The following is a 27,158-nucleotide window of genomic DNA, read 5'->3' on the forward strand; positions in this document are numbered from 1 at the left end:
GCTTTCTAATCCAACATGCCTCATGATTGGCAGGTGAGTAGATCCACCTCCTCGTCCTGATTGGGTGGATGTTGGTGGTCCATTGTCATTTGTATTTTATCAAAACTGTCCATGTGAGGCAAAAAAACCCACTGACTGCACCTTTAATAAGTGCTTTTTAAAAAGAACATTCTCACATTTTCCCGAAACAAAGTAAAGCCGTTACAACTGAAACGTTACACAACATTTAATGTCGTCCTCTTCGAATTTATGAAGTTGTAGAAACCACAATGAGATGTAAAGTTATTATGAAGTGAATTTATCAAACAGTTCCACCTGGACAATAAAGAGTGTCGTTTCTGATTCTCTGACCATTTTCATCGCTTGAACAAGTTTTTTTTTCTGATTTTATTTGCAGTCGTCAAATACAGGAGCTCATTGTCAGATGAGACTGAAGCAGCTGTACAATATTTACAGAGAAATAAAATAAAAAAGTTCCAAAATAATAATAATAATAATAATAATAATAAGAGTGATCATCATAGCAAACGACCAACAGATAAAAAAACCAAACACAGACATTTTCACATTTAAAAAATGTTGCATCCCTCTGCACCATCACGCTTTCTTTGAGAAAACGAACAGATCCGCCATTTTATCCCGTTTTTCCCCTTTTTTTCTTTTGAAGAACAAACAGAAAGAAACACATTTAAACTTTAAATACATTTTTGTCTTTGTTTTTTTTCTGAGAAAAAAATGACATCACACACAGTTTTAAACTCTCCCTTTACATCTGAGCCCCCCCCCCCCCCCCCCCCCCTTTTTTTATACTTCAGTTCTTTCAGAGGCGGGAAGAGCAGGGAATTATGGGTAGGCCATGTCATGTACATCCGAATAAACCATGAATATTATTATTCAAAATAATAACAACAAACAGCCCCAGCTTCAGGCTTTTTAAGGGGTGAAAGTGTTACAAATGTCCTGGTATAAATAATACAAATCATAAATGTCAATAATAATAATAATAATAATAATACATATTTATATATTTCAGAAGAGTGTGCATGGGACGTAGTGTTTAAGCTCTGACCCTGTTCCCCTGGACACTGTCTCTACACTTCATCACTTGTTCACACATTCTCTCCTTTCTCTTTTCTTTCTGCCTCCTGTTTTTCACAAAATACAAGAAACAAAAAGTGTCACAAAAAAAACCCATCAAGTGACGATGCAGCATCCCAGAACACGGCTCGCTCCTTCTACAGGACTGTGTCAGGAACTCAGTACATTCGAACTTCCTGCTGCTCAGAGGTCAGTGACGGTTCAGTAACAGTTTGCTCTCCTCTCCACCGCTGAGAGTGTGCTCTGACCTCTGACCTTTAAGGCTTGTTGCTAAAGGTCAGCAGTTCGATGAAGGAATTGAAGAGGGTCTCCAGCCAGCTCTGGTTGGCCATACACTGCTGAACCACCTCCTCCTGCCCGGGATCGTCTGCCGCCTGCTCAATACTGTCCGTCTGAAACGATGAGATGAGACACAGTCAATTCAGTTTATTTCTACAAACCTTTTAACTTTACAAAAAGATCCAGATTCCAGATATAACCGTTAAACTAATGAATTTATCCCTAATGAGCACGCTGGAGGTGATGGTGAGGAAAACATTCATCTCATCTCATCTCATTATCTCTAGCCGCTTTATCCTTCTACAGGGTCGCAGGCGAGCTGGAGCCTATCCCAGCTGACTACGGGTGAAAGGCGGGGTTCACCCTGGACAAGTCGCCAGGTCATCACAGGGCTGACACATAGACACAGACAACCATTCACACTCACATTCACACCTACGCTCAATTTAGAGTCACCAGTTAACCTAACCTGCATGTCTTTGGACTGTGGGGGAAACCGGAGCACCCGGAGGAAACCCACGCGGACACGGGGAGAACATGCAAACTCCACACAGAAAGGCCCTCGCCGGCCACGGGGCTCGAACCCAGGACCTTCTTGCTGTGAGGCGACAGCGCTAACCACTACACCACCGTGCCGCCGCCAGGAAAATGTTCAATATCATCAAAACGTGCAGGTGTGTAAACAGGAGCTGATGAATATGAGCATCAGAGTCATTTCTGAATTCACTCCAGTTCTAACATGAAATCCCTTCTACTGAACCGAGCCGAACCGAACCTCTTCACTGTTCACTGATGGAGCCTCGAATGAAAAACCTCTTCTTAGCAACTGCAGCCCTAAGGCTATGGGTTTTATGATTTCTACAAAGACAAACGTTTAACGGAAAATAAATTCCTATAAATCATCAGTCTGTGCTTCCATTAGTGCAGACGCTGAATTCTGTTCCAAGATGGTGACATGACGTCATAAACTCAAACCAAACATCATTTACTCACAAAATCCACTGTCAGTGTTACATGTCTAAAATAAACATATTTAAGGTATTTCAGGGTGGAGATTTTCTTTAAGGCAGTGAAACTTGTGTGTAAAATATTGCAGACACACGAGCTCATCGCGCTTTCTCTCGTTAGGCTCCGGCAATGGCAATGGGTTTGCGAATACTTGGTGATGAAAAATCGCTATCATCGCCACCAATCGTGTGATACATGGCGAATGTTCTCTGAGCTTCACGAGTTGTTTTTGGGTGTGTCTCCACCTCGGGAGTGGCCAAAAACATTGTTGCATGCATTGAAATTTGGTGGCGATGTTTTCGTCTGCAAACTAAGCAGCGAATACGTGCAGATGGGTTTGGGAAAACGTCCCGAAGCTCAGGGAAACATTGCCACCAAACACCTCGTTTTCATCGATAACCATCGCAAATCATCGCGAGCTGGAGCGTGACTGTAGCCGTAGTCCTAATGCACTTTGACTCCCTGTTTCGGCCCGACACACAACGGACCAGCAGTTTCACAACGGTTTCTAAACTAAGTGCCCTGATGAACTGAAAAGCAGGCCAAAATCACCACTGGATAAAAACACCTATTTATAGAAAACACAGGACAAACTGATGACACAGAAATGCTCTCCGTTAACAAACTGGTGCTTTTTATTCAACTGGAGTCTGACAGATCAATCATGTACAGAACCCAGAGGCACTGATTAATGATGGGAATTCCAGCACTGTTCAGTGAGTCAGTTCAACAGGAGTCGACTCTTTTGGCTCTCAAACAACTCCTGGATATTGTTCTCCCCAAAAGCCAACTAAAGTCATCAGTCTCTCGATCACTTAAACTGTTCAGGGCAATCTTCCTGATTAACAATGAAGGTTAGCATTATTCTTTACATTGTCTTGTCTTCTGTAAAACACACACACACACACACACACACACACACACACACACACACACACACCAAACAGCTTCTCACAAGACTCTCTAACTTTTCATTCTGTTCAAAGAAATCAGAACGTTCAGTGGATGCATTTTTGTCACAACTGCACTCTGTGTGTGTAAAATATTAGTAGCATCCCAGATTCCAATGGAACATGGCAAAGTTTTCATCAAAATGTCGAAGCAACAATTAAAGCTCTTCATAAACGCAAGCCGGTTCTCAAAGTTCATCTCAAAGCTTTGACTCATTAAACAAGGACATGCCAGTGGGGTAGTGACCGAGTGAAAGGGAAATCAAATTAAATCCACTCTATGTGCTTCTGATTTCCTTTCCTTGCTTCTTCGCTCCTCCTTCCATGAAAGCAGAAAAAAATTCGGAATCGAGAAAAAACATATTTACCAACTTTACAGTATTTATCCAACTTTACGACGCTCATGACTTTACTTATTGAAGACGTCAGTAGTTTCTGTACTGACCATAAAACAACGCCGCATTTACACAACACTACACACAGAATTTTCGATCATTAAAACATTGCATGTGTAGTTACATCACACACTTAAATGTCAATGTTTTAATGTAAAACAAATTCGACTCATCACCTGACTGCCCCATAAACAAGCTGTGTGAATTTATCAGCTTTTATACAGGAATTTGATTTGTGTTTCTTGTTCTTATATCTGGTTTGGAACTAGTTTTTGATCAAGAATTTATACACACTAGTTTAAAAAAATACCTCTGCATATAAAGCACCTGTGTGTTCACTCTAGAACCTTCCTCTCTCTTCTAGAGTCTTCTGACTGCAATAAAATAAAACAAATAAAATTAACCCGCACATGCATAAAGATGGTGGACTTCGATGGATTTCTGGGTTACAGGCTCACGTGAGTTTTCAGAAGCACCCACTGTTTTATTTCCGTATTAAAACTTGTACAGCCTCAAACTCGCTTCAAAACAAAGCATTCCTCTTACCCTCACTTCTCCCTGATTCTCCAAGTTATTCGTGGTAATTCCTGTCCACCAAGCCATCCAGGAAGGTGAAGGCCAACACGTGCTTCCTCTGAGACACATGAAACCAATCGCATGCTGCTCATGCAGCATCACAGGGCAGAGTAACACACTCAGAGGAAAGCGCTATCTACCCTCTTCTACCTGCCTGAGCTCACAGATGGCCATTATTGGCTAGTGTTGCTGTGATTAGCAGGGACGAATGAGTATGCTCTTCGGCCAATTTTGCTCTCTGGGATTCTTGACTCTGTGGATGGTTGTGGAATCCTCAAGATTCGAGCTCATGATCTCCAGGACGATTGGTTGAACAACCAGTTGTGATTATTTATGTATTCAAGTGTAATAGAGGGACATTAAAGCCTTTTCTCCACAATTTATTCACAGACAATTCCACTTTCTATCAGTTGAGGTTGGTGCTTCCTCCGACACATGAAGCCTTCAACCTGTTGGAGACTCAGCCGTAGCTGTTGCTAATTCGCTCCAAGACAATAAATATCTCACTGGTGTATGCAGACAGACAGAGCGACACTTCAACAGTGACAATTCACCTGCATTTCATTTTATTTCAGCTCACAGATCCAAGAGATTTTATATCAAAGCTCTACCTTTTTCTGGTTTCCATAACCCTTTGTTAAAGCACGTTTTAGGCTGTCTGCCTAGTTAACAAAAAAAGCTGGTTAGATCACTTGCCTTGCAGCATGAAACTAAATTATTGCATTCTTCCCATCAGTAATCAGATAAATCTTTTTAAATAAAAATGACAGGTTTCACCAAATTAGTTTCACAAATCACTCCCATTGGTCGTCACCTCAAAAGTTGAGATTTGTTTCACTTGGTACCCGCCCATTTTGCATCGCCAACGGTTATTTTGCTTATTGTTGCTACGTCACTGAATTTCACTGACGTTCCATGGTCTCGGGTCACCACACTGCTGTTAGTCCCCTGCTCTGTGCATGAGCGAACAGACGACCCTGATTGGCTCCTGTGTCTCTGATGGACATGAGGACAGGAGAAGCCCCGCCCCCCCCACACACAGATTTTTAAATGTCCAATAATAAACACCAAACTCTTGATCTCCAGATGACAAAGCGGATCTGACACCATCTCTGAAACACACTGTTCCCTACAGAGGAGACTGGAAATGTTACACAGACGAGTGATTCGACCATCAGGACGCCACGTGCGTGCCACTGATATTACATTTACAAATCTGTGTGTAAAGATAACAGACATTTTAAACACTGTGCAGAAACCCATCTACTGATCTACTGCTTCATCCCACGATAACGACACTTTGGCTTTGAATCTAATCATAATTAAAGTACGACTTATTTTTCCATTAACGTGTGAATTCTTTTAACCACTTAATGAAACATCTACACTTTACTCACTCAACACATTCACTAGTGCGATATTCAGGACAGACGTTCTCAAGTCCAAGACGACAAGATCGCGTCTTTAGGGAGTCGATGCCAAGTCAAACTCTGTGCATTACTTTTACAAACTCTCAGCCGAGATCAAAACCATATTTAACGAGACCATCGGAATAGTGTTGTACGTGTCCTCATTAAATACGGTTGTAATCAAGTCCAAGAATAATACAGAACCAGCGTCAAGTCCTAGAGCCCTACGATTCACCCCTCTGAAGTATTCGGACTATTTCACAAGTCACAGGATAAAGTTGCATCAACTGAATTTCTGAATTTTGTGATTTCTCATGATTCTGAAGATCACTGGAGGAAGAAAAGGAAGTTCTCGCTTTCATTTTTATTTATTGTTTATTAGGACACATACAACACTATGACTCAAAATTATAGACTGAAAGTAAATTATTAATAAACAAAAACACATTTGAAGTAAACAAATAGAAAGTCTTCATGTCATTAGCATGGATGCAAGTTAACCATATTGTGTTTTTTTAAACAAATTCTCAGCTAAAAACTGAACGCTGCTGCACATTTAAGAGCAAAATGCAACCAGCAAATCTAAAAATGAGCTGTAGCCATGAAGTGATGCTGCCGTCTGAAGTCTTTGTATTCCTCAGTGCAAATTACTGATGAGTCATTTGAAAACGAGCCAACTCCTTGAGTCAGCTCTTTTAGGTGAACACTGAGAATCGACTCACATACATGAGCCTTTTCCTGTTCGTCCCATTCATCAAAATGCTTCTCTGGAAATATCTGAGCTGCACATCAGCGTGAACGGTGAGTCGTGTGTTTGACACTCAGCCGTGTGAATGAATCAACATGAGGGACGAGCCGCTGCACTACTGCTGGATGATGTAAGATCCGATGGAGAGTAATGGTACAGTATTGCATTCATTAGAAAATAGAGTAAGATTGTAAGAGTAAGAAAAGAACAATGACAGGTCAAAATATTGTAAAATCAATTCCGTTTAGGGGGGAAAAAAACACAGCAATGAGTCGTTTGTGATCCGAAAGAGTCGATTTTTATTAGTGAGCTGAGTCAAATGATCTGATTCAGTAAAAAGATGGAATTTCCATCATAGTGTGAATCAAACCAAACAACACAGTGCATTCTGGGTATTCCATATTTGCTCAGGTGCATTATGGGTACACTGCATATTTCATTGCATTACAGGACCAAAAGAGTCCACTATGGTTTCAGACACCACCACGACATGGCGATATGGACACAACGTCACACGGTACAGCATTACGGTTCTCCACAGCACATGCGAATAAATGCGAGGTTTCCTGTACCTCCTTCTTGCAGTGCAGAAAGGTGTGATATTTATAATGATGGAGTGAGTGGTACAGGCTGTAGATCCGACACATCTCTGTCGACAGCTTCAGATCCTGAGGGACAGAAAGAGGAATAAAATGAACAGAACTCACTGATAGTTCAGCTCGGATGTTTTACAGTGAGGGATCGTTCGTCTGGTGGCTGTGTGTGTTTATCAGCTCCCTAGAGTTTGCTCCGAAATCACACTTCTCACATTAATGTTCTGATACAACATTGTTCCCTTCATGTGAAAAATTTGAGCTAACACAAAAAATTGGGGTTTTTTCTGTAATGCAACATCCTCTCCTGCACAGTTTTAGCTTAGCAATGAGAAAAGAGATGTTATCTTTTCTAGACTAAAATACCAGAACGTCAAGGGCGTAGGAGCTCACCTGGCCTGCCATCAAAACAACCATGATGACCAAAACATCAAACAGAACTGAAATGTGACGATGTGAGAGAGGACCAACTTCCACAACAGGAACATCAACAAAGGACTACATTTTGTTCCCCGAGGGAAGATCGACCCAAAACATCGATCAGAACTGGAACCGGATGAGAAATGAAAGGAGATACAATTCTAATGATAAGTCCGAAAATTCGTGAAGTTTACTTAATTAGCAGTTCGTTAGCAAAAATTTGACAAAACAACGGCCAAGTTTTGTGCAGAGTGATGAGTTCTTTCAAACAAAACAATCAGAACAGAAACCCATGGATAATTGATGGAGGAGATACGATTTAACTGAATTGTGGACGACGGATGCCACGCCACGGCAACAGATCACCAGCCTCATGGACAGACAAGCTAACCAGCACTTTTATAAAAATCCATCATGCTGTAATGAATCGATGCAACATCACAGCACTGAGCACACGGTAAGACTAAAGTTTATTATGTTTTATTACAGTTTGAAAAATTTTACCATTTAATAAGTCATATCTGGCACCAAGGCGTGAGGAGCAGATCCTTTAAGTCCTGTAAGTTGTTGTTCCAGCACGTCCCACAGAAGCTCGATCAGATCGGAGTCTGTTGAGTAAACTCTTCATCATGTTTATTGAATCATTCCGGAACGTTGTGCGCAGTGTGGCAGGGTGAAAGAGACCACTGCTGTCGGGAAATACCACTGAAAGGTACCATCCTGGTGCCATCACTTCCCCAGGTGTACATACCCAGCCATCCACAGGATGTAAAAGAAAATGGGATGCACTGGACCCAGTCACCTTATTCCATTACTCCAAGGTCCAATTCTGATGCTTGTGTACCCCTTGCACTTTTGACAGTGGATAGGGGTTAGCATGGGCACTCTGATGGTCTGTGGCAACACAGCCTCATACACAGCACGTTGCGATACACTGTGTGTTGTGATACATTCTTCCTGTAACCATGATTAAAATTTCCAGTGACTTGCGCCACAGTAACCCTTCTGTCAGTTTGGACCACACAGGACAGCTCATGCCACCCTTGCGCATTACTGAGACTTGGGAGCCCAAGCTGATTTGTGGTTTGTCCCTCTTTGGATAATGGTGAGGAAGTTCTCACCACCACTGACTGGGAGCACCCCAAATAATAATTTGGCCCTTGTCAATGTCACTCAGGTCTCTACACCTGTCCATTTCTTCCGCATCCAACACATTGACTACGAGAACCACCAGTTCGCTTACCATCCCAGACCTTGACATGCACTGTTGTTATAAGATAATCATCGTTATTTGCTTCGTCGGTGAGCACTCATATCTTTTGGCTCATGGGTGTATATACTGTATTTATGTTGAACTCAACAGTCCAACTCGCTACCACAGTCTGATCTGAGGTCAGTCAACGTTCAGTATGGACTCACACTCAACCCTCAGTCATCATCAGTGATGGCATCTCAAAGTTTTTGTTTAACAGCTGCTCTAAACATCGTCTGTTTATTTTGTTGCTTCGTTTCTGGGCTCGGCTGCGTGGTGTTTATCTTGTTTTTGGTGTTTACCTGTTGCTTTGGCAGACTCTTTTTGACACAGTTGAGAGTTTTGCGGTTATATCCTTCTCCACCGAGCCGCACTTTCACCATGCCGGACTCCAGAGCATCAGCACTCATCTGAGGATATGTGTGCAGAGCTTCCTGTATAACACACACACACACACACACACACACACACACACACACACACACACACACACACAGAGGAAGATTCAGTGGAGATAAAGAGCAGATAATCTTTTCTAACCCTGAGTTGGAGATGATGGTACCTGGTGCTGAGTGTTCATGTTCACTCTCCTCAGTAATCTGCGCTTCTGTTCATTCAGGATACTGTCAATCTTCCTCATGGGCGGAAGATAAAGTTCATCTAGAAACATGAGAGAGGACATCTGAATATTTAGAGTACATGAGAGCATTCAGTTCTTCAGTAAAATCTCTCCTCGCTATCACTTCACTACATTTATACCTGATCTTACACAGACTTAAATGTTCATCCAAGTTTCTTTCCTCACTGTATCCTGAACCCTGCCCTTCCCATCCCTCACATCAAAACCCTTAATTTATTCCCCGATTCGCTCTCTATCCTCACCGTTGGTGTCCTCCAGCGCCTGGATCATGTCGGGGTCGAGCGCCGTGCTCACCAACATCTCCACGTAGCTGCGGAACATCTCCTTCATTGCTCGACTGTGGACCACACTGCGCACTGAGCCTGAAAGGGTTCAACACACAAACGCACATAATTATGACTAAAAACACACACACACACACACACACACACACACACACACACACACACACACACACACACACACCTTCATCCTCACTGGCAGAAGGGGAGGAGTCTGACTCGGAGGAGGGAACTTCCTTCAGCCACTTCTTCCTCTTTTTGGGTGGAGGCTCCGCCTTCACTTTCACAGTCCTGCTCCTGGCCTTCTCCACTCTCTTCTCCCCTCCTGTTCCTCCTCTCTTCTCCTCTCTCACTCGCCCTCGCTCTGCTCCACCTCTCCTCTCCAACTTTTCCTGATTCTGCCTCTCTTGGAGCTTCTTTTCATTTTCTCTCTGCTTCTCTCGCTCTCTCTCCCTCTCTTTTTCACGCTCTCTTTCTCGTTGTTTCTCTCGCTCTCTCTCCTTTTCCTTCTCTTGTTGTTTCTCTCTTTCTTTTGCTCTCTCTTTCTCTCGTTCCTTCTCTTTTTGTTTCTCTCGTTCCTTCTCCCTCTGTTTTTCCCTCTCCTCCCTCTCTCGCTCCCTTTCCATTTCCCATTCTTTCTCTTTTTCTTGCTTTTCTTTTTCCCTCTGTTCTGCCTCTTTCTCTCTCCTCTCCCTCTCTTTCACCCTCTCCCTTTGTTCATGCTGCTCTCTCTCTCGTTGTCTCTCTCTCTCTCTTGCTTTTTCTCTCTCTTCTCGTTCCACGCGGGGCGGAGTTTGACTGCGGATGGTGGGCAGCGGTTTAGCGAGTGATTGGCGCCTGGTCAGAGATAAAAGAAACACGATAACTGTGATATAAACATAAGCATATGAAAATAGGGGTGTCATTATACAAAGCCCATATAAAGAAATAAGAGAGGCTATGAGTAGGCATGACCTACAGCCAAATATGGGGATGTGGGCGTGTCCGAGTTATTATCTGGAAATATATTCAAGGATGATAAGTCCTTGGCATTACTGTGTCATTGTTAGATGTATGTGTGTATTTATGTAGCTAGCTAGCCAACACGAGCCAAGAAGGTAAGAAATGTTGGGTTGAGTTTCAGGTTGTCTTTTACTCAGATTTTTGAACTCTTAATGCTAGTGGGCAGGCTAACATGAGCGGGTAATGAAACTAATGACATACTTTTTTTTTCAAACAGAATTTGTTAATAAATATTCTAAATGCATGCTAGCAACACTAGTAAGTAAGCTAATGTGAGCTAACCTGACAGGATGTGTGTGTGTGTTATGTTCATAAAGGTGCATAATCATGCTTGTGTAACCTGAGAATGAGGATTTCGTGGCTAACCTGAGGTAATCTGACAGGATTTCGGAGAAGATATTTAAGCTATGTTCATAAAGTTATGTTCTTTGCTAACACTAGCCAGCTAGCTAACATGCGGTAACCAGACAAGAATTTTGTGTTTATATTGATAAATGTTCATATTTTCACTGTTAATACTTTAATTACAATAACAGCACATGATTTTCTGAGAATTTAAGGTAATTTAATAAATGCTTAATGTATTATCTGATAACGAGGTAACCTGAGAAGAATGTTCAATAACTTCACGAATAACACCAGACATTAAGCTAACATGAAGTACAAGAAGGTTTTTTGAGTTAGTCAGGACTAGCCTTAGCCAGTAAGCTAACATAACATAATCTGACAGAATTTTGTGTTATATTCATAAATGTTCATATTCTTTACTCGTAATGCTTTCATGCCTAACGTGCTAACCTGATTGGATTTTTTTTTTAATATTCATAAATGTTCAGTATTTTCACTGCTAACACTAGCTAGCTGGCTAACCTGGTGTAAACTGACAGAAATCCTCTCAGAGAATTATAAAGTTGCCATAAATTATGAATATTTTCAATTCTAACATGAGTTAGGCAGCTATCATGAGGTAACCTGACAGGATTTTTTTTTCTATATTCATAAATGTTCAGTATTTTCACTGCTAACGCAAGCTAGTTGGTTAACATGAGGTAAACTGTCAATTCTTTGAGAGAATTTATAAGCTGCCATAAATTATGAATATTTTCAATTCTAACACTAGCTAGCTGGCTAACCTGAGGTACAGTGGTGCTTGAAAGTTTGTGAACCCTTTAGAATTTTCTATATTTTTGCATAAATATGACCTAAAACATTATCAGATTTTCACACAAGTCCTAAAAGTAGATAAAGAGAACCCAGTTAAACAAATGAGACAAAAATATTATAATTGGTCATTTATTTATTGAGGAAAATGACCCAATATTACATATCTGTGAGTGGCAAAAGTATGTGAACCTCTAGGATTAGCAGTTCATTTGAAGGTGAAATTAGAGTCAGGTGTTTTCAATCAATGGGACGACAATCAGGTGTGAGTGGGCACCCTGTTTTATTTAAAGAACAGGGATCTATCAAAGTCTGATCTTCACAACACATGTTTGTGGAACTGTATCATGGTACGAACAAAGGAGATTTCTGAGGACCTCAGAAAAAGTGTTGTTGATGCTCATCAGGCTGGAAAAGGTTACAAAACCATCTCTAAAGAGTTCGGACTTCACCAATCCACAGTCAGACAGATTGTGTACAAATGGAGGAAATTCAAGACCATTGTTACCCTCCCCATGAGTGGCCGACCAACAAAGATTACTCCAAGAGCAAGGTGTGTAATAGTCGGTGAGGTCACAAAGGACCCCAGGGTAACTTCTAAGCAACTGAAGGCCTCTCTCACATTGGCTAATGTTCATGAGTCCACCATCAGGAGAACACTGAACAACAATGGTGTGCATGGCAGGGTTGCAAGGAGAAAGCCACTGCTCTCCAAAAAGAGCATTGCTGCTTGTCTGCAGTTTGCTAAAGATCACGTGGACAAGCCAGAAGGCTATTGGAAAAATGTCTTGTGGACAGATGAGACCAAAACAGAACTTTTTGGTTTAAATGAAAAGCGTTATGTTTGGAGAAAGGAAAACAATACATTCCAGCATCAGAACCTTATCCCATCTGTGAAACATGGTGGTATCATGGTTTGGGCCTGTTTTGCTGCATCTGGGCCAGGACGGCTTGCCATCGTTGGCGGAACAATGAATTCTGAATTATACCAGCAAATTCTAAAGGAAAATGTCAGGACATCTGTCCATGAACTGAATCTCAAGAGAAGGTGGGTCATGCAGCAAGACAACGACCCTAAGCACACAAGTCGTTCTACCAAAGAATGGTTAAAGAAGAATAAATTGAATGTTTTGGAATGGCCAAGTCAAAGTCCTGACCTTAATCCAATGGAAATGTTGTGGAAGGACCTGAAGCGAGCAGTTCATGTGAGGAAACCCACCAACATCCCAGAGTTGAAGCTGTTCTGTACAGAGGAACGGGCTAAAATTCCTCCAAGCCGGTGTGCAGGACTGACACAGTTACCGGAAACCTTTAGTTGCAGTTATTGCTGCACAAGGGGGTCACACCAGATACTGAAAGCAAAGGGTCACATACTTTTGCCACTCACAGATATGTAATATTGGATTATTTTCCTCAATAAATAAATGACCAAGTATAATATTTTTGTCTCATTTGTTTAACTGGGTTCTCTTTATCTACTTTTAGGACTTGTGTGAAAATCTGATGATGTTTTAGGTCATATTTATGCAGAAATATAGAAAATTCGAAAGGGTTTACAAACTTTGAAGCACCACTGTAAACTGACATAAATCCTCTCAGAGAATTATAAATTGCCATAAATAATGAATATTTTCAGTTCTAACACAAGTTAGCTGGCTATCATGAGGTAACCTGACAGGATTTTCTGAAGTGATGTCCTATTCTGGGCGGCACGGTGGTGTAGTGGTTAGCGCTGTCGCCTCACAGCAAGAAGGTCCGGGTTCGAGCCCCGTGGCCGGCGAGGGCCTTACTGTGTGGAGTTTGCATGTTCTCCCCGTGTCCGCGTGGGTTTCCTCCGGGTGCTCCGGTTTCCCCCACAGTCCAAAGACATGCAGGTTAGGTTAACTGGTGACTCTAAATTGAGCGTAGGTGTGAATGTGAGTGTGAATGGTTGTCTGTGTCTATGTGTCAGCCCTGTGATGACCTGGCGACTTGTCCAGGGTGAACCCCGCCTTTCGCCCGTAGTCAGCTGGGATAGGCTCCAGCTCGCCTGCGACCCTGTAGAAGGATAAAGCGGCTAGAGATAATGAGATGAGATGAGATGTCCTATTCCTTTCTGAAGGTTGTGTCTTTGGGTTTTTAATTTTCTACCTGAGTGCAATGCCAGCTCTGTGCCAAGGTTTCCGAGAACACACTCTCACATAATCCTTCTTGTTCACGTTTTCCAAGAACTTAACATACAGACGTTGGTATCTCATCTTTGCATCTCCAAAGTAGCCCAGGTACTGCAGGTGAGTGAGAGGAAGATAGGAATATATTTTATTACTCACTTCACAGCTGGCAGAAACAGAGGAGCAACCAGAAGATGAGAAGCTCTCGGAATGATGGAGGAGGTCATTAAAAAGGAACAACTCACATTGCTGGTGGCACAGAACTGCCGCTGGCCATCCTTAATCTCAGGTGCGAATTTCTGCAGCAGAGCTTTTTGCACTCTCCAGATTGGAGGAGGCTCTCGTCCTGTCTGCAGAGCCAGCTAGAAGGCGAGAGGAGAGAGAGATGAACAGGTGAGGAGGGAGAGAAAGAAAGATAGAGAAGCAGAGTTCGAGTTACAGAGGAAGAGATGGCAGTAAAACAGAGAAAGTCAGCATGGAATAAAGAATAGAAAGATGGAACGAAGCTGAGAGAGGTGGGAAAGTGGGAGAGAGTAAAAGAAGGGAAAACATGTAGAGAAAATGAAATGAGAAGACAGAAGGAAAGGAGCTGAGAGAGAAGAATAAAGGGAGAAAGAGAAGATAACATGGGATAGAAGAACAATGGGAAAGGGAGAGAGTTGGAGGTGATGGAGAGATAGAGAGAAAAGGTGATGGAGAGGTGATGGAGAGAAAAGAGATCTCATCTCATCTCATTATCTGTAGCCGCTTTATCCTTCTACAGGGTCGCAGGCAAGCTGGAGCCCATCCCAGCTGACTACGGGCGAAAGGCAGGGTTCACCCTGGACAAGTCGCCAGGTCATCACAGGGCTGACACATAGACACAGACAACCATTCACACTCACATTCACACCTACGCTCAATTTAGAGTCACCAGTTAACCTAACCTGCATGTCTTTGGACTGTGGGGGAAACCGGAGCACCCGGAGGAAACCCACGCGGACACGGGGAGAACATGCAAACTCCGCACAGAAAGGCCCTCGCTGGCCATGGGGCTCGAACCCGGACCTTCTTGCTGTGAGGCAACAGTGCTAACCACTACACCACCGTGCCGCCGAGAAAAGAGATAGTGATGTAAAATAGGGAGAAAATGAGAGGAAGAAAGAAGAGAAAGATGGAAAGAGATTGAGTTAGAGAGAAAGCAAGAAAACAAGGAAAAGAAGGGAAACAAAAGAAAAATTAAGAGGCAGAAAAAAGAAAGAAATAGAATGAGAGGGAGGGTTCGAATATGATTGAGGTTATAAAAAGAGATAAGAGAAAAGTAGTAGAGAGAGGAATAAAGGAGAAACAATTGTGAAAGTGTAGCATAAGGGAGAGATGAAAGCACAGAAAGAGGGAAAACAGGAAAGAGGCAGAGACAGAGATGCAGAAAAGTTAGAGAAAGAAAAAGAAGGGAAAATAAACACAGAAAGAAATAGAGGAGCGAGAGGAAAGAAAGGTAAGGAAAGAGATAATAATGAGAGAGAGACAGAGAGAGAGAGAGAGAGAGAGAGAGAGAGAGAGAGAGAAAATGAGGGAAGACAGGAGACCAAGTACAGCCCATTACAAGCATACAGTGTCATACACACTGCTAATTTAAATCCCCAGCAGTAATGGATGATGACGGTAACAGATGTTAACAGATGTCGATGCATGTTTACCTTGAGCGTGCCGATGTCCTCTGTGCGCACCACAAACTCGTCCCTCTCTCTGAAAATGCCCTCGCCGCCACTCTCACTGTCCTCCTCCTCGCTCTCTCCAGCAATGGCTGCATTGTCCTGCTTCTTAGCCAGGTGGAGGGAGGTGATCTGAGGGGTGGGGGCATCCTCAGGAGTTGGAGGTGAGGGAGGCGACGGGTGGGGTAACTCCATGTGCAGAGGCGGGGAGGAGGACGGTGGAGGAGTGGCAGATGGAGGAAGTGTTGGAGGAGGAGGAGACGGGGAGGGGAGAGCTGGAGGAGAAGGACTCGGAGGGAGAGACTGATGGAGCAGCGGAGCCGGCTGAGGTGGTGGGTGTGGCTGTGGTGGTGGGCTGCCCTCCTCCACAGCAGGAAGAGGTGAGGGAACAGAGAGAAGAGGAGGAGGAAGAGGTGATGGGGAGGAGGAGGTGGGAGGAGAGGGAGAAAGAGATGGAGGAGAGGGTGGTGCAGGAGCAAGAGGAGGCTCAGATGAAGAATCTGGAAAAGGGGAGGATGAATAACAAATATAGCAGAGGGTTAATGTGGGTCCAAACACATAACCAACAAAGACCATGAAACACCCCTGAATACAGAAATACTGCTTATAAAATATTATAAGCTCTTATAGCATATTCTGCCACAATGCTGTGGAATTCTCAAATCTGAAGGCGTGGATTAATTATCTATAACCGCACAGCTCTGACAGTTGTCACACACATTATCATTTCTATAGCAACAAATCATTCATAGGGACTTGTGCATACAACACAGACACTCCACATAACTTAGCACTCGGAGAAGAGCATACAATTGTTGATGTGAAGTTTTATTTACCATTTATTGAAGGACTCTCCAATGTCAGTGCTTTGTAACAGTCTGAGGTAGGCATGTAGCAATATATTGTGCAATGATAAACAGCGATACAAATTTGATGATTTAAATTAATGAAACAAAACAAAAAACAGCTATGATTATCAGATTCTAATCTTAGTTTTTCCTCACTGTAATTACATTGTTTAGACAGCACAATAACAGACAATATGCACATGACTTCACTATAGGCAGAAGAAATACAGCTCTAATTTGGCAAAAACACACAAAATCAGATCTAAAATAGGAAAGAGCTGCTCTTCCATTCCACCAATCAGTAGCTTAAATGTAATTCAGTCTCTTGTTATCAGTTATATGCAACATGCTGGAAACTATTTCAACTACATCAAGCTGCTAAAAATATTCAACTTTTTATTTCATTCATGTTTTTAGTCACTCACAAGGGTGTTACAGAAACAGGACTAAGACAAAGTTTACACCTCATCATTTCATTCGTCTTGTATGTGGACTGTATCCTGAACAAATTGTAGCTGTCTCTCTCCAGTTGGTCAGACTGGAATCCGTTAATATATTCCCCTGTATTATGTAGTACTTTGTTAGATGAATGAATATATCGAGGATATTACATGGTGGAGCGAAGATATGAAGTTTATCTTCAAGTGGTGAATGGATTCACCTGTGAGTGAAGTGAAAATATTTTCATTCGTTCAACACAAGAAAATAAACTTCATATCTTTGCACCACCATGTAATATTCTTTGTATTATATGGACACATCCACACAAACCCCCCCCGCAAGTTAATCAAAAGAATTTTCATTTTTAACCAGTTCGCCATTTTGACAATGCATGTCTAGTCAGCGGGAAAACACTGGGAGTGACGTCATCGGAGTGAAATATCGGGAAATATGTCACTCAGATCCACAATGTATTTCATATGAAAAATTTTCAACACAAGATAAACTTCGTATCTTCAAGCCAACATGCAATTTTCTTTTTATTATATTGACACATTCACAAACAAAAAGGACCCAAATTGATCAAAAGATCGATTTCCTCACGAGTGACGTAGAGATATTTTTGTCTCAGTTTTGGTTCTCCAAAAGCTTGGATGGAAAAAAAATATGGGTGGTGTATTTCCCAGTAAAACACTCGGGTCTATGTAATATATTTTGGTATATTGCAGTTATGGTATAATGGTATAAATGCAGTTTGGTAATTTTCCTGTTTGATGACACTGAATTGACTTAAATAAATAAATAAATAAATAAATAAAATTTAACTTTGTAAAAATGTGATTTAAAAAAAAATTTAAACACACTGCAGCACAGTGTGCGCTTATGTTTAGAATTTTACCTGTACTGTATCATGGTTGGGTGGACATTTATGAATCTGATTTGCTGAGCTCCATCTCTGAATTCTAGACTTGAACTCTCAAACTGTTCAGATATATACAATCACAAACAGCATAAATCTGAAACATCTGCACTTACCATCAACTTTGTGAGCATCGACAGCACAGTACTCCGTCTCTTCAGCATCCTCCTCTTTCTCCATGTCCTCTCTTCTACTCTGCACCATGTTCTCTTGTTCTCCTCCATCTTCCTCTAACTCATCCTCTTTATCTTCCTCTTCCTGCATTCTTTCCTGCTCTAGCTCCTCCAGGCCCTCGTCCTCTATGGGTTCGTCATCCTCCTCTGGAGTGTGTGTCCTCTCCTGTAAGTTCAGCTCAGTGTGTGTATGAAGCTCATGGGTCATCATGCGAGTCTCCAGGTCTGGGAAAGTCTCTGAATCAGCAGGTGGTGGAGGTGTATCAAGGGGTGGGGCCTGTGAAGGGGGTGGAGATGGTGTGGGAGGGGGTGGGAGGGCAGCCAAGCTGTGGGGTGTGTCGTAGAGGGCGGAGATGGCTGAGGAGATGCTCTTCTGAAGGTCCTGGTTCTTGCTTACAGAATCTTCTTCGTCGGAGGAGAAGGATGGCAGTGTCTCCAAGTTTCTCTTGAGTTCCTCATCCAGGCGTTTGCATGGTGAAGGGCAGTTGCTCAGTGCGAGACCTCCTTCTCCCTCAGTCTCACCAAATGGCGGAGGAGTTGGAGGTGGGGGTGGAGGTGGCGATAAGGGACGAAGCCCTCCCTTTACAGAGGGCTCATGTACAGGGCTAGATCCGTCCATGTGGAGCGGACCGGATGGAGGCTTCTTTTCTGTTTTTAGAAAGTCCAGAAAGGAAGTGATGAAGCGAGACTTCAGTTCTGATGGCTTGTCATCTGTCTGAGAGAGGGGGATCAAGGGAGGAAGGGAAGGAAGAGTGGATTCAGTGAACAATATTCATGTATTCATGAAACATGGATGAAAAATATTGAGAGAATAGAAAGAATTTCTCACAGTTTAGTCATGGCTAGTTCCCACATGCAAATCAAATCTGAAGAGAGTTAAGTCTAACTAAGCATTCATCCAAGATAAAGTCAGGCACTGTGTCTTTTCAAACTGCCATGAATTGATAGGACTAACTGCCCTATTCCATTTAATTGAGCTGACATTACATTACATGGTATTTAGTAGACGCTCTTATCCAGAGCGACATGCAACAAGTGCAAACGTCAGGTACACGAAGTGCTGAACTTCTAGACAAGAAAGTTCTAGTGCTAACAGACCCAACAGGTTCATGTTGCTCCAACTGCCAACCAGAGGGAATCATGCTTTCCTGCTCTAGCTGCCACAAACGGCTATGCTTCAAACAGCTGATCTCCAAACGTCAGAGGAACACGTTAGATTGTTGCACCACTCAGCAACAATCAAACTTATAAATGAATTTTAGATGTGGAATGATCAGAACTGTTCGCGCCGTTATGAATTCCCATTACAGTCACTTGCAAACAATTCCTCCACCAATTAGCAGCTTCTTCTTCCAGTAATATTTGCTCAGGTGTCCTAGCAGTCTGAAACAGGTTCTCTTGCAGTGTGTGCATGGATTGTGTACCATCCATTCTGCTTTCTTTAACACGACACCTGCTGATGCAAAGCAGCACATTGCACCCACTGCTGTCATACGGTTTTTATTTCTTTATCTATTTATTTTAACAAATGGCTGTTTTTAATGTGTGCGCGCAGCTTTAATTGTGAATTGTATATACTGTATATTGTTTGATTTTTGGTTAAGGATATATGGTACATCTTCATTTTGTCAGATATCTGACCACAGAATCTTATGCAACAGTGCAGTGATTTTTGCCCAGTTACAGAATGGTTTTACACGATTACTGGCTTCTTTTGTGCCACACTCTCATCCAGCCCTAGCTTTTCGTTGAGTGGTGCACTTTTTCCCTGCCCGCGCTCTTGCTTCGGAGTCTTGCTTTCTTACACGGAATTTAACAGATGGGGTTTTCAAGGCAGTGTCTTGGTGGTTTGAGTAGTTTCCACTCCCTGGTTGTTCGATCAACAATGCTCACCAGGATACCAACACACTTGGATAATGGTTGTACTTGTTCCTCATTAATATTTGATTTTATTGCCTTAAATGGAATGCTCTTTAGTCATCAGCTTCACAGCTGTCCTGCAGATTAAGTGCCCAAATAATTGGTAGTTTACTGTGGCATTTTTATGTCCATCTAGAATGACCAATCCAAAGGCCACTGTGTCCTTCTTCAGGCATTTAGGAACATAGTTATACTTGTGCTACAGTATATTTAATTTAATTTTCCTTCAAATAATTTGTACTATAAAACAACACATTAAATTATTTATTTTGAATCATAGTGGTCCAAAATTAAATTATCATGGAGGCAACAAAATTCTAGGCAATTCATTAATCTGGCAAAATAAGAAAATTGGTGAAGAGTCTGAATACTTTTGCATGGTGCTGTATATTAGGTGTGTCTAACGGGAGGTAGTACAGCAGGGGGGCTGGATGGCGGTTACTTTGAATGAGTAACCGTGGCAACAGCTACCCTGGCAACAGCCAGCTCTCTCCCCTTCTTTTATTGCGTTTTTTTTTTTAAGGACAGATAGATCATGGCAGGCTGTCAATCATTTCACGCTCAGACTACACTGCTCCCTCTAGTGGAACTAAACGCACCAGCACACTGAGGACAATGCATTCCCTCTGAGATAAACACACGCAGTTTTCTGGTCTGTAAGACATCGCCTCATAGTCCTTATACATAAATTACCTAGATTCTTTCTGACAGTATTATTTCATGCACATCATGAATTTCTCCAACAAATCTCAAAATAATGAAGATGTGCCTTACTGAGCTGGACAGCTTTTGCATGGTGGCCCATGCTTCTGGGGTCAACTGTTCGTCCATGTCTCTCTCCCAAGACATCTGGGGAAAATCCACAGATATCACCACATTACATATGCAATAACTAAAGGTATCCACATTACATCCCCTGTTTTTTCTTCCTTCCTTCCTTCTCTTCTGAGGTTACCTGTTGCTGAGGCAACAGGAACAATTTCACAAGTACAACTGTACACAAAGGCATAGAGAAAGAGATTGTATGATTAAAGTTTCAGCATTGTGGACCTTTATAAAAGAACGGAAAGCACAAATTCTACATGTGCATACACAGCATGAAAAAGATTCTTTTTTTTCCATTAATACATTTATGATAACTAATATTTCTGTATTTACATAATCTCTGTAAAAAATGAGGACTAATGCATCTTGAATTGATCATGTGAGCAAGAGAAGACAAATCATTTCTCTGAGCATTATTTTTTGAGCACTGCAGTAATAAATAGAAATTAATTTATGCTACGACACGAAACCCTTCTTGCACAAAATGGTAAATTACTGATGTAGATAAGGTTTCGTGACACTTGTATAGTGCTATCAAACAGCCAATATATAGCATCTAACAAAGGGTTGGTAATATAAAATAGTTTACAAAACATTTTAATATCCTTACACCTTTCAACAACAACAAATAATGTGCTAGTACCCATTTTTATTTTCCACAGGGTTCAGCATGTGAAGATCGTCATTGACTCAAACTACTTTGAGAAGTCTAAATTAAAAAAAAAAAAAAAGTTCTCAATAACAAATATTAATACCTGGCAGCATATTTTTCTTTAATATTTCAAGTAATCTCTTTAAAGATTGTATATTCCTTGTATTTTTTACCTCTTCATCCTTCTGTTTCATCTTATCCTGACCACAGTTCATATCAGTTCTGTTCATGTCCAGTGCAGATGTGGGTCCAGGGCTCAGACCAAGAGATGGTGCAGATCCAACCGAGCCATCAGACAGAACTGGGTCTATGCTCGACAAGGAGTCTGTCCTCAGGAGGGATTCAGATGAAGGCATGGTGGGAAGAGATAGCTTTATCTAGAAGTGGGAAAACAGATTAATGGTATATTGCTATGAAAAAATCCAGTTATGTTAAATTTTAAAACTAAATTTTAAGTCCAGTTGCTCTCTTTTACCACCCACAACTCACTTTAATCGGTTTGACGGGTTCCTGATACTGCTGTTGAGGCTGATGTTGTGTTTGCTGTTGATGTAAGTGCTGATGGTGTTGTGTGTGTAGGTGCTGCTGTTGGTGCATGTGTTGCTGCTGTGGGTGGAGGTGCTGCTGTGGTTGTGAATGGTGGTGCAGATGTTGATGTTGCTGTAAGTGCTGCTGTTGTGGATGTTGCTGTTGAAGCTGTTGCTGGTGATGGAGATGAGGTGCTTGTTGATGAGACTGTTGATGGTAATTCTGTCCTTTGTTAATGTCTCTATGCATCTCCAACACGAGATCATCTTTCCTGCCACGACCCCTTCCTCGACCACGACCCCTTCGGCTCTCTCCAGCACCATGTCCCATCAGCCCCCTGCAATAAGGAGGTTCCGGAAGTGGACGAATACGCGGTCTTCCCCTAGGCCTAGGAGGGCCTTCTCGTTTGGGTTTGGTGGGCTTTCTACCTCTCTTCTTTGGCCCATCATGGGGAAGGAGCTGTGGAGGAGGTCCAAGTGACGAGTACCCTGGGGGGTTGCAGAAATCCAAGTCACCCATTAGGGGACTTAGACTGCCAACCCCTGAACCACCACTGGACTTTCTGCAGCTAGACACCAGATCAGGAAGCAAATCCGGGAGTCGCCTGCTATTCAGTCGGATGTCAGCAGGAACGTCTGCTTTATCTTCATCATCTTCAAATTCATATTCTTGGGCATAAGTTTTCTTTGTCTGTGGCTGGGAATTGGGGTCCCGCCGTTGTTTTAGAAGGTGGAAAGAGCTGGTCTTCAGCAGTTTTTTGGGTCTAGAGGAACAGAAGATGGGTGAGGTCAGTCCACCTGTTCCAGAACCACTTCCTACACCAGAATTTCCCATAATTTTGTTCCCTGTTCCATCTACACTAGACCCTGTTCCACCCATTCCCATGCCTGGTGCCGGAGACTGAATCAGGCCCAGTTGCTCTGTATTCACAGTAGATGGGAGTTCATGAGTTTTCAATGAGTCCAAATCTAGATGCATGGTCCCATTGCCAGATTCAGAAAGACTGTGACAGTACTGCCCATAACCCGGGTCACCATGGTGGCCCATCATATCATATCCACCTGCCCCTCCACCTGCCTTAACTGACTCTATTCCATCTTGAACATTTACACGTGTTTCAGACACAATATCCTGATCTCCTTGTCCTGCACCTGTTCCACCTGCACAGCTTGGTTTATAGTCCTCAGAACAAAACATGTCCTCCATTGCTGGAAAAAATGATCGATCCTCATCTTGGAGAAGTGAGTCAGGGAAACAGATGGAGGTCAGAGGCACAAACCTCTGCTGCTGCTGTTGGCTCTGTCCCTGATTCTGTGTAGTTTTCACAACAGAACTTTCAGTGTCAAACTGGTGCTCTTTAAGTTGATCTAGCTGTTGCTGGGGAAGCTGGGGCTCTGGTTCCCTGGACTGGGCCTGGGGTTGCATTGGTCCAGTGTTGGTTGGCATGTGGTGAGAGTGCTGGTGGGAGTGTTGGTGATGAGGGTGGGACTGTGGTTGGTGGTGGGAATGAGGGTGTCCATGGTGAGAAGCCATGTGATGCAGATGAGATGGGGCAGACATGCTCAAATTTGACTCATTTAGGAAATCATGGAGCTCTGGAGGTGTTTGTTGAGAATGGTGAGTCTGGTGATGTGAAGGCATCCTTTGCTGCTGTAGCTGTTGCTGTGGTCTTTGATGGTCATTACCACTTCCATCTCCACCAACAATCCTCTCAGTGGGCCCTGTGCCTTCACGACTGTTTGTTCTAGAGAGTGATCGTTCAAGCATTTCAAGTTGCGAGACTGAATTCTGACTTGACTGACTTTGGTTTCGCTGTGCCTCACATCCATAGTGAGCCTCCATTGACTGGGATTGGAGTTGGAGTTGAAGCTGAGAGGCCTGTGACTGGGTTTCCACACTCCCACCACTTCCAGTTCCAAGGCCTCCACTTGGTCCCATTAACGCCTGCTGACTCATTGGGTGTGGTGTTGGTTGGGGGACCTGTTGAGTGTCCATCTTGTTATGTGTGGAGTGAGAAAGGACAGACTGTAGAAGATGAGGTTGCTGAGTCTGGTCGGGTGGTGAATCCATGTGGGACAGGGAAGTTTGGGACCTTTGCAAGTCTGGAGGTTTTCGTATGTAGGGTAGTTCTGATGAATCTGTAGCTTTCTTGACCTCCACATGGGCATGAGACAAGGAATGAGGGTGAGAGTGCTGTGGATGTTGGGAGTGCTGTGGGTGTGAAGAGTGAGAAGGGTGATGTTGGTGTGTCTGGTGGGCATAGGAGTCCCCTCTCCCATAATGGACCACTGAACCAAGGGAGTCATGTTGGTGAGTGTGCGGAGCATGCTGGTGGGAGTGAGCAAGTGAATCAATTCCTCCTCGTCCTCCATTTGCCCCAGCTCCTGATACTGTCCTGTCTGTTTTTGTTTGCTGCTTCTTTAGAGAGATTTCCAGCTGACTCTCTTGTCCAGGTCCTGGACCAGTTCCCTGTCCAGCAGTGTTTGCTGTTCCTGGTCCCACATTATTAGTGGCATTATTGGTGCGAATGACACTCTGTAGTTGGTAGCGTTCCTCAGATGCCTTGTTCAGTTCATAGGCAGATATTCCCTTTGTTTCTTCTCTACTTTGCGACATAGATTGTGGCTGTGCTGACTGCTGCTGGGACGTCACCTGTGGTGGCTGTTGTGGAGTGTGGTGCTGAGATGGAAGGGGTGCTGGGCTTTGGGAGTGCAAAAGGTGCTGTATTAGAAAATCATCATCATCATCATCATCATCATCTTCATCCTCCTCTTGAGATCGTTCAATGCCAAGCATATCAGTCTCTGACTTGCTCTTGTGTGGTACAGAATGATAAGGCTGTGCCTGTTGTGGTGGTGCCCGTGTGTCTGAGTAACCCTGCGGAGAACCTAAAAAATTGGGAGAGAGAACTGATGATAGGTACTTATTACCCCCAGTTCCTCCTGGAGATTGTGCAGGGTGAGTGGGTGCAGGGGAGTGCAGTCCAGGTCTAATGATTGCAGAGTTAATTGAAGGTGAAGGACTGGAATCAGGAAGGTGGTATGATCCTCCAGCCCCACCATTTGCAACACTATTACTGCTATTCACTGCTGAACTACCTCCTGTTGAGCCAGTACCACTACTTGTTGAACCAGTGCCACCTCCAGATCCAATTAGGGCAGGTGAATGTCCTGTACCATCATAGCCCATTGAAGGGCTTCCTGCTCCTCCAAGTGAGGGTGGTAAAGAACCATATCCTGATTCAGAACCATATACCCCCTCCCCTGAAAATGAACGCCCTGTCGCTCCAAGACCCCCAAACCCTTTTCCTGATCCCCCAGGACCAGAGCTAACTTCCTGGGTCTGGGGAGAACTGAACCCCCCATAAGGCTGGGAGAGATGGGATGGTGGAGGTTGACTTGGCGAATATGACTGTGAGTGTTGTTGTGGTGGGGTTTGGCCAGGGTGACCAGAGTTGGATTTAACAGGAGCCACAGGAGAGCCATAAGTGGAAAGGCAGGGTTTAGGAGGAGGCTGTTGTGTTGCAGAGGAGGAAACAGGGAGTGGTGGAGGAGGTGGCGGAGGGGGTTGTGGTGCAGACTGGGGAGGTGGTTGCTGCCTCGAAGGAGCAGAGGGGGTGCTAGATGAAGCACTCGAGTTTGAGGAGGTGGAGGAGGATGAAGTTGTAGAGGAAGCTGAGGGAGGTGTGTGAGGAGTTCTGGATGAAGAAGAGCTAGAGGATGAATAGCCACTGCTTGAACTAGAACTCTTTCCTGATTTCCCAACACTACCACCAGAGGCAGCTGATGAGGATGTCGAGGAAGAGCTATATGGGGGCTGAACTATGGGGCGGTACACTTGGTCTGAACGAGGTGAGGGCTTGGGGTCAGATGAGGGGCTCTGGTCACCAATGGGGCTACAGTTCATTCCACCATGCCGATGATGTGATATCTGCTGGTAGCCTGATGCTCCACAGCTAAGATAATGTTGCAGAGGATGCGATGTGGATGAGGGCAACTGGGACTGTGAAGGGGAAGGTCTCTGGTAGTGCTTAATCACACTGTCTTGCCTTGGAACTGCTCTTTCCTGTGGGGTAGGTGGTTGTGAAGGTGCAGGTGTTGAAGAGAATACAGAAGCATTGTACAGATGGGTGGACTGCTCTTGAAGCTGGGAGGAGAGCAGGTTAAATTGAGGGGGAGGTAAGTGGCGGGCAGAGGATGATGTAGGTGCTTGAGTCTGAGGACCACTTGAGGGCTCCTGTGCTCCTCTGTATGCTGCTGCACTTTGTGATGAGAGAAGACGGTCAAAGCCCAGGCTGGATTGGGATGGTGTTTTTATGTGCAGTAAAGGATCATGGGGTGATAGGAGGCCATTGGAGGTAGGGCTGAATGTAGGCGTATCATGGAGGGACAGTGATGGCGTCACCCCGGAGAATGAACGCCCAGAGAAGGAGGCAGGGTGCTGGTATGCTGACAGAGCAGAGGAAGAAGGGAATGAGCTAGATCCAGGCAAAGCACTGGAGATGAAGAGCTCAGCAGGGGCTGGGGTATGCATTGCTACAAAGAGGGAGACAGATAAAACCAAATCAACATCTGCAGGAATATTAATCTGCATCATATACCATCCTGTATAGGACAGAAAAATTATGCATCGTTGGGTGCTTACCAGTCTGCCATGACGGGGTACGGAACTGAGAAAGGAGGGAGGAGGCAGATGGGGGAGGCTGTGGACCTCGGGATTCCAAAGCAGAGATCAGGTTCATGACTGAAGCATCAGGCCCTGAGGGGCTAGCATGATGTAACCCAGCATCAAACAAACCCGAAAGCCCTATAAAAGAAGTCATAGTATATATCGACCTGCTAATAATATGTAACCAGTGTTCAATGTGAAGTATCATTCGCAGCTAAAATTAACAAAACCATTTTAAAAATATGTCATCAGAGGAACAACTCAGCAAACAGTTTGATTCAATATGGACATACAAACACATTTTTAAAAAGATGAACATATTTTTAAAAGACATTTTTAATATTTTTTTTTTTTTAAAGTTCCATTGTCCTCACCTAAGCTCCGGCCTGCAGCCCCCCATGCCCCGGCCTGTCCAGAGCTGCCTGGGTGGTGATTAGTAGCATAGCCCTGCAGGGGGTGTGGTGTGGCATAAGCTTGACGATGCAGTAATTCGGAGTCCGGATGGGAGGATCTGGAGCTCCCATACAT

At 43.5% G+C, this 27,158-nt stretch overlaps 1 protein-coding gene across 2 annotated transcripts; it reads right to left on the bottom strand.

Moving 5' to 3' along the window:
• Positions 1-819: 819 nt before the first annotated feature.
• Positions 820-27,158, bottom strand: prr12b (proline rich 12b). 2 transcript variants are annotated; one of them, XM_060902331.1, is made up of 16 exons: positions 27,005-27,158; positions 26,607-26,768; positions 21,924-26,497; positions 21,608-21,811; positions 20,732-20,806; positions 17,981-18,752; positions 15,642-16,156; positions 14,208-14,324; positions 13,943-14,076; positions 9,834-10,486; positions 9,611-9,730; positions 9,291-9,388; positions 9,031-9,162; positions 7,036-7,131; positions 4,058-4,104; positions 1,454-1,490 (listed from the first exon to the last, which is right to left on the bottom strand). In XM_060902331.1, exons 1-15 carry the CDS (start codon positions 27,156-27,158, stop codon positions 4,066-4,068), a joined length of 7,845 nt encoding a protein of 2,614 aa, XP_060758314.1. In that variant the 3' UTR covers positions 1,454-1,490; positions 4,058-4,065. The 2 variants fall into 2 exon arrangements, with proteins under 2 accessions (XP_060758313.1, XP_060758314.1); XM_060902330.1 differs by lacking the exon at positions 4,058-4,104 and having other exon boundaries at positions 820-1,490.

This window comes from Neoarius graeffei, chromosome 20, assembly GCF_027579695.1.
Source record: "Neoarius graeffei isolate fNeoGra1 chromosome 20, fNeoGra1.pri, whole genome shotgun sequence".
Classification (NCBI taxonomy): Eukaryota; Metazoa; Chordata; class Actinopteri; order Siluriformes; family Ariidae; genus Neoarius; species Neoarius graeffei.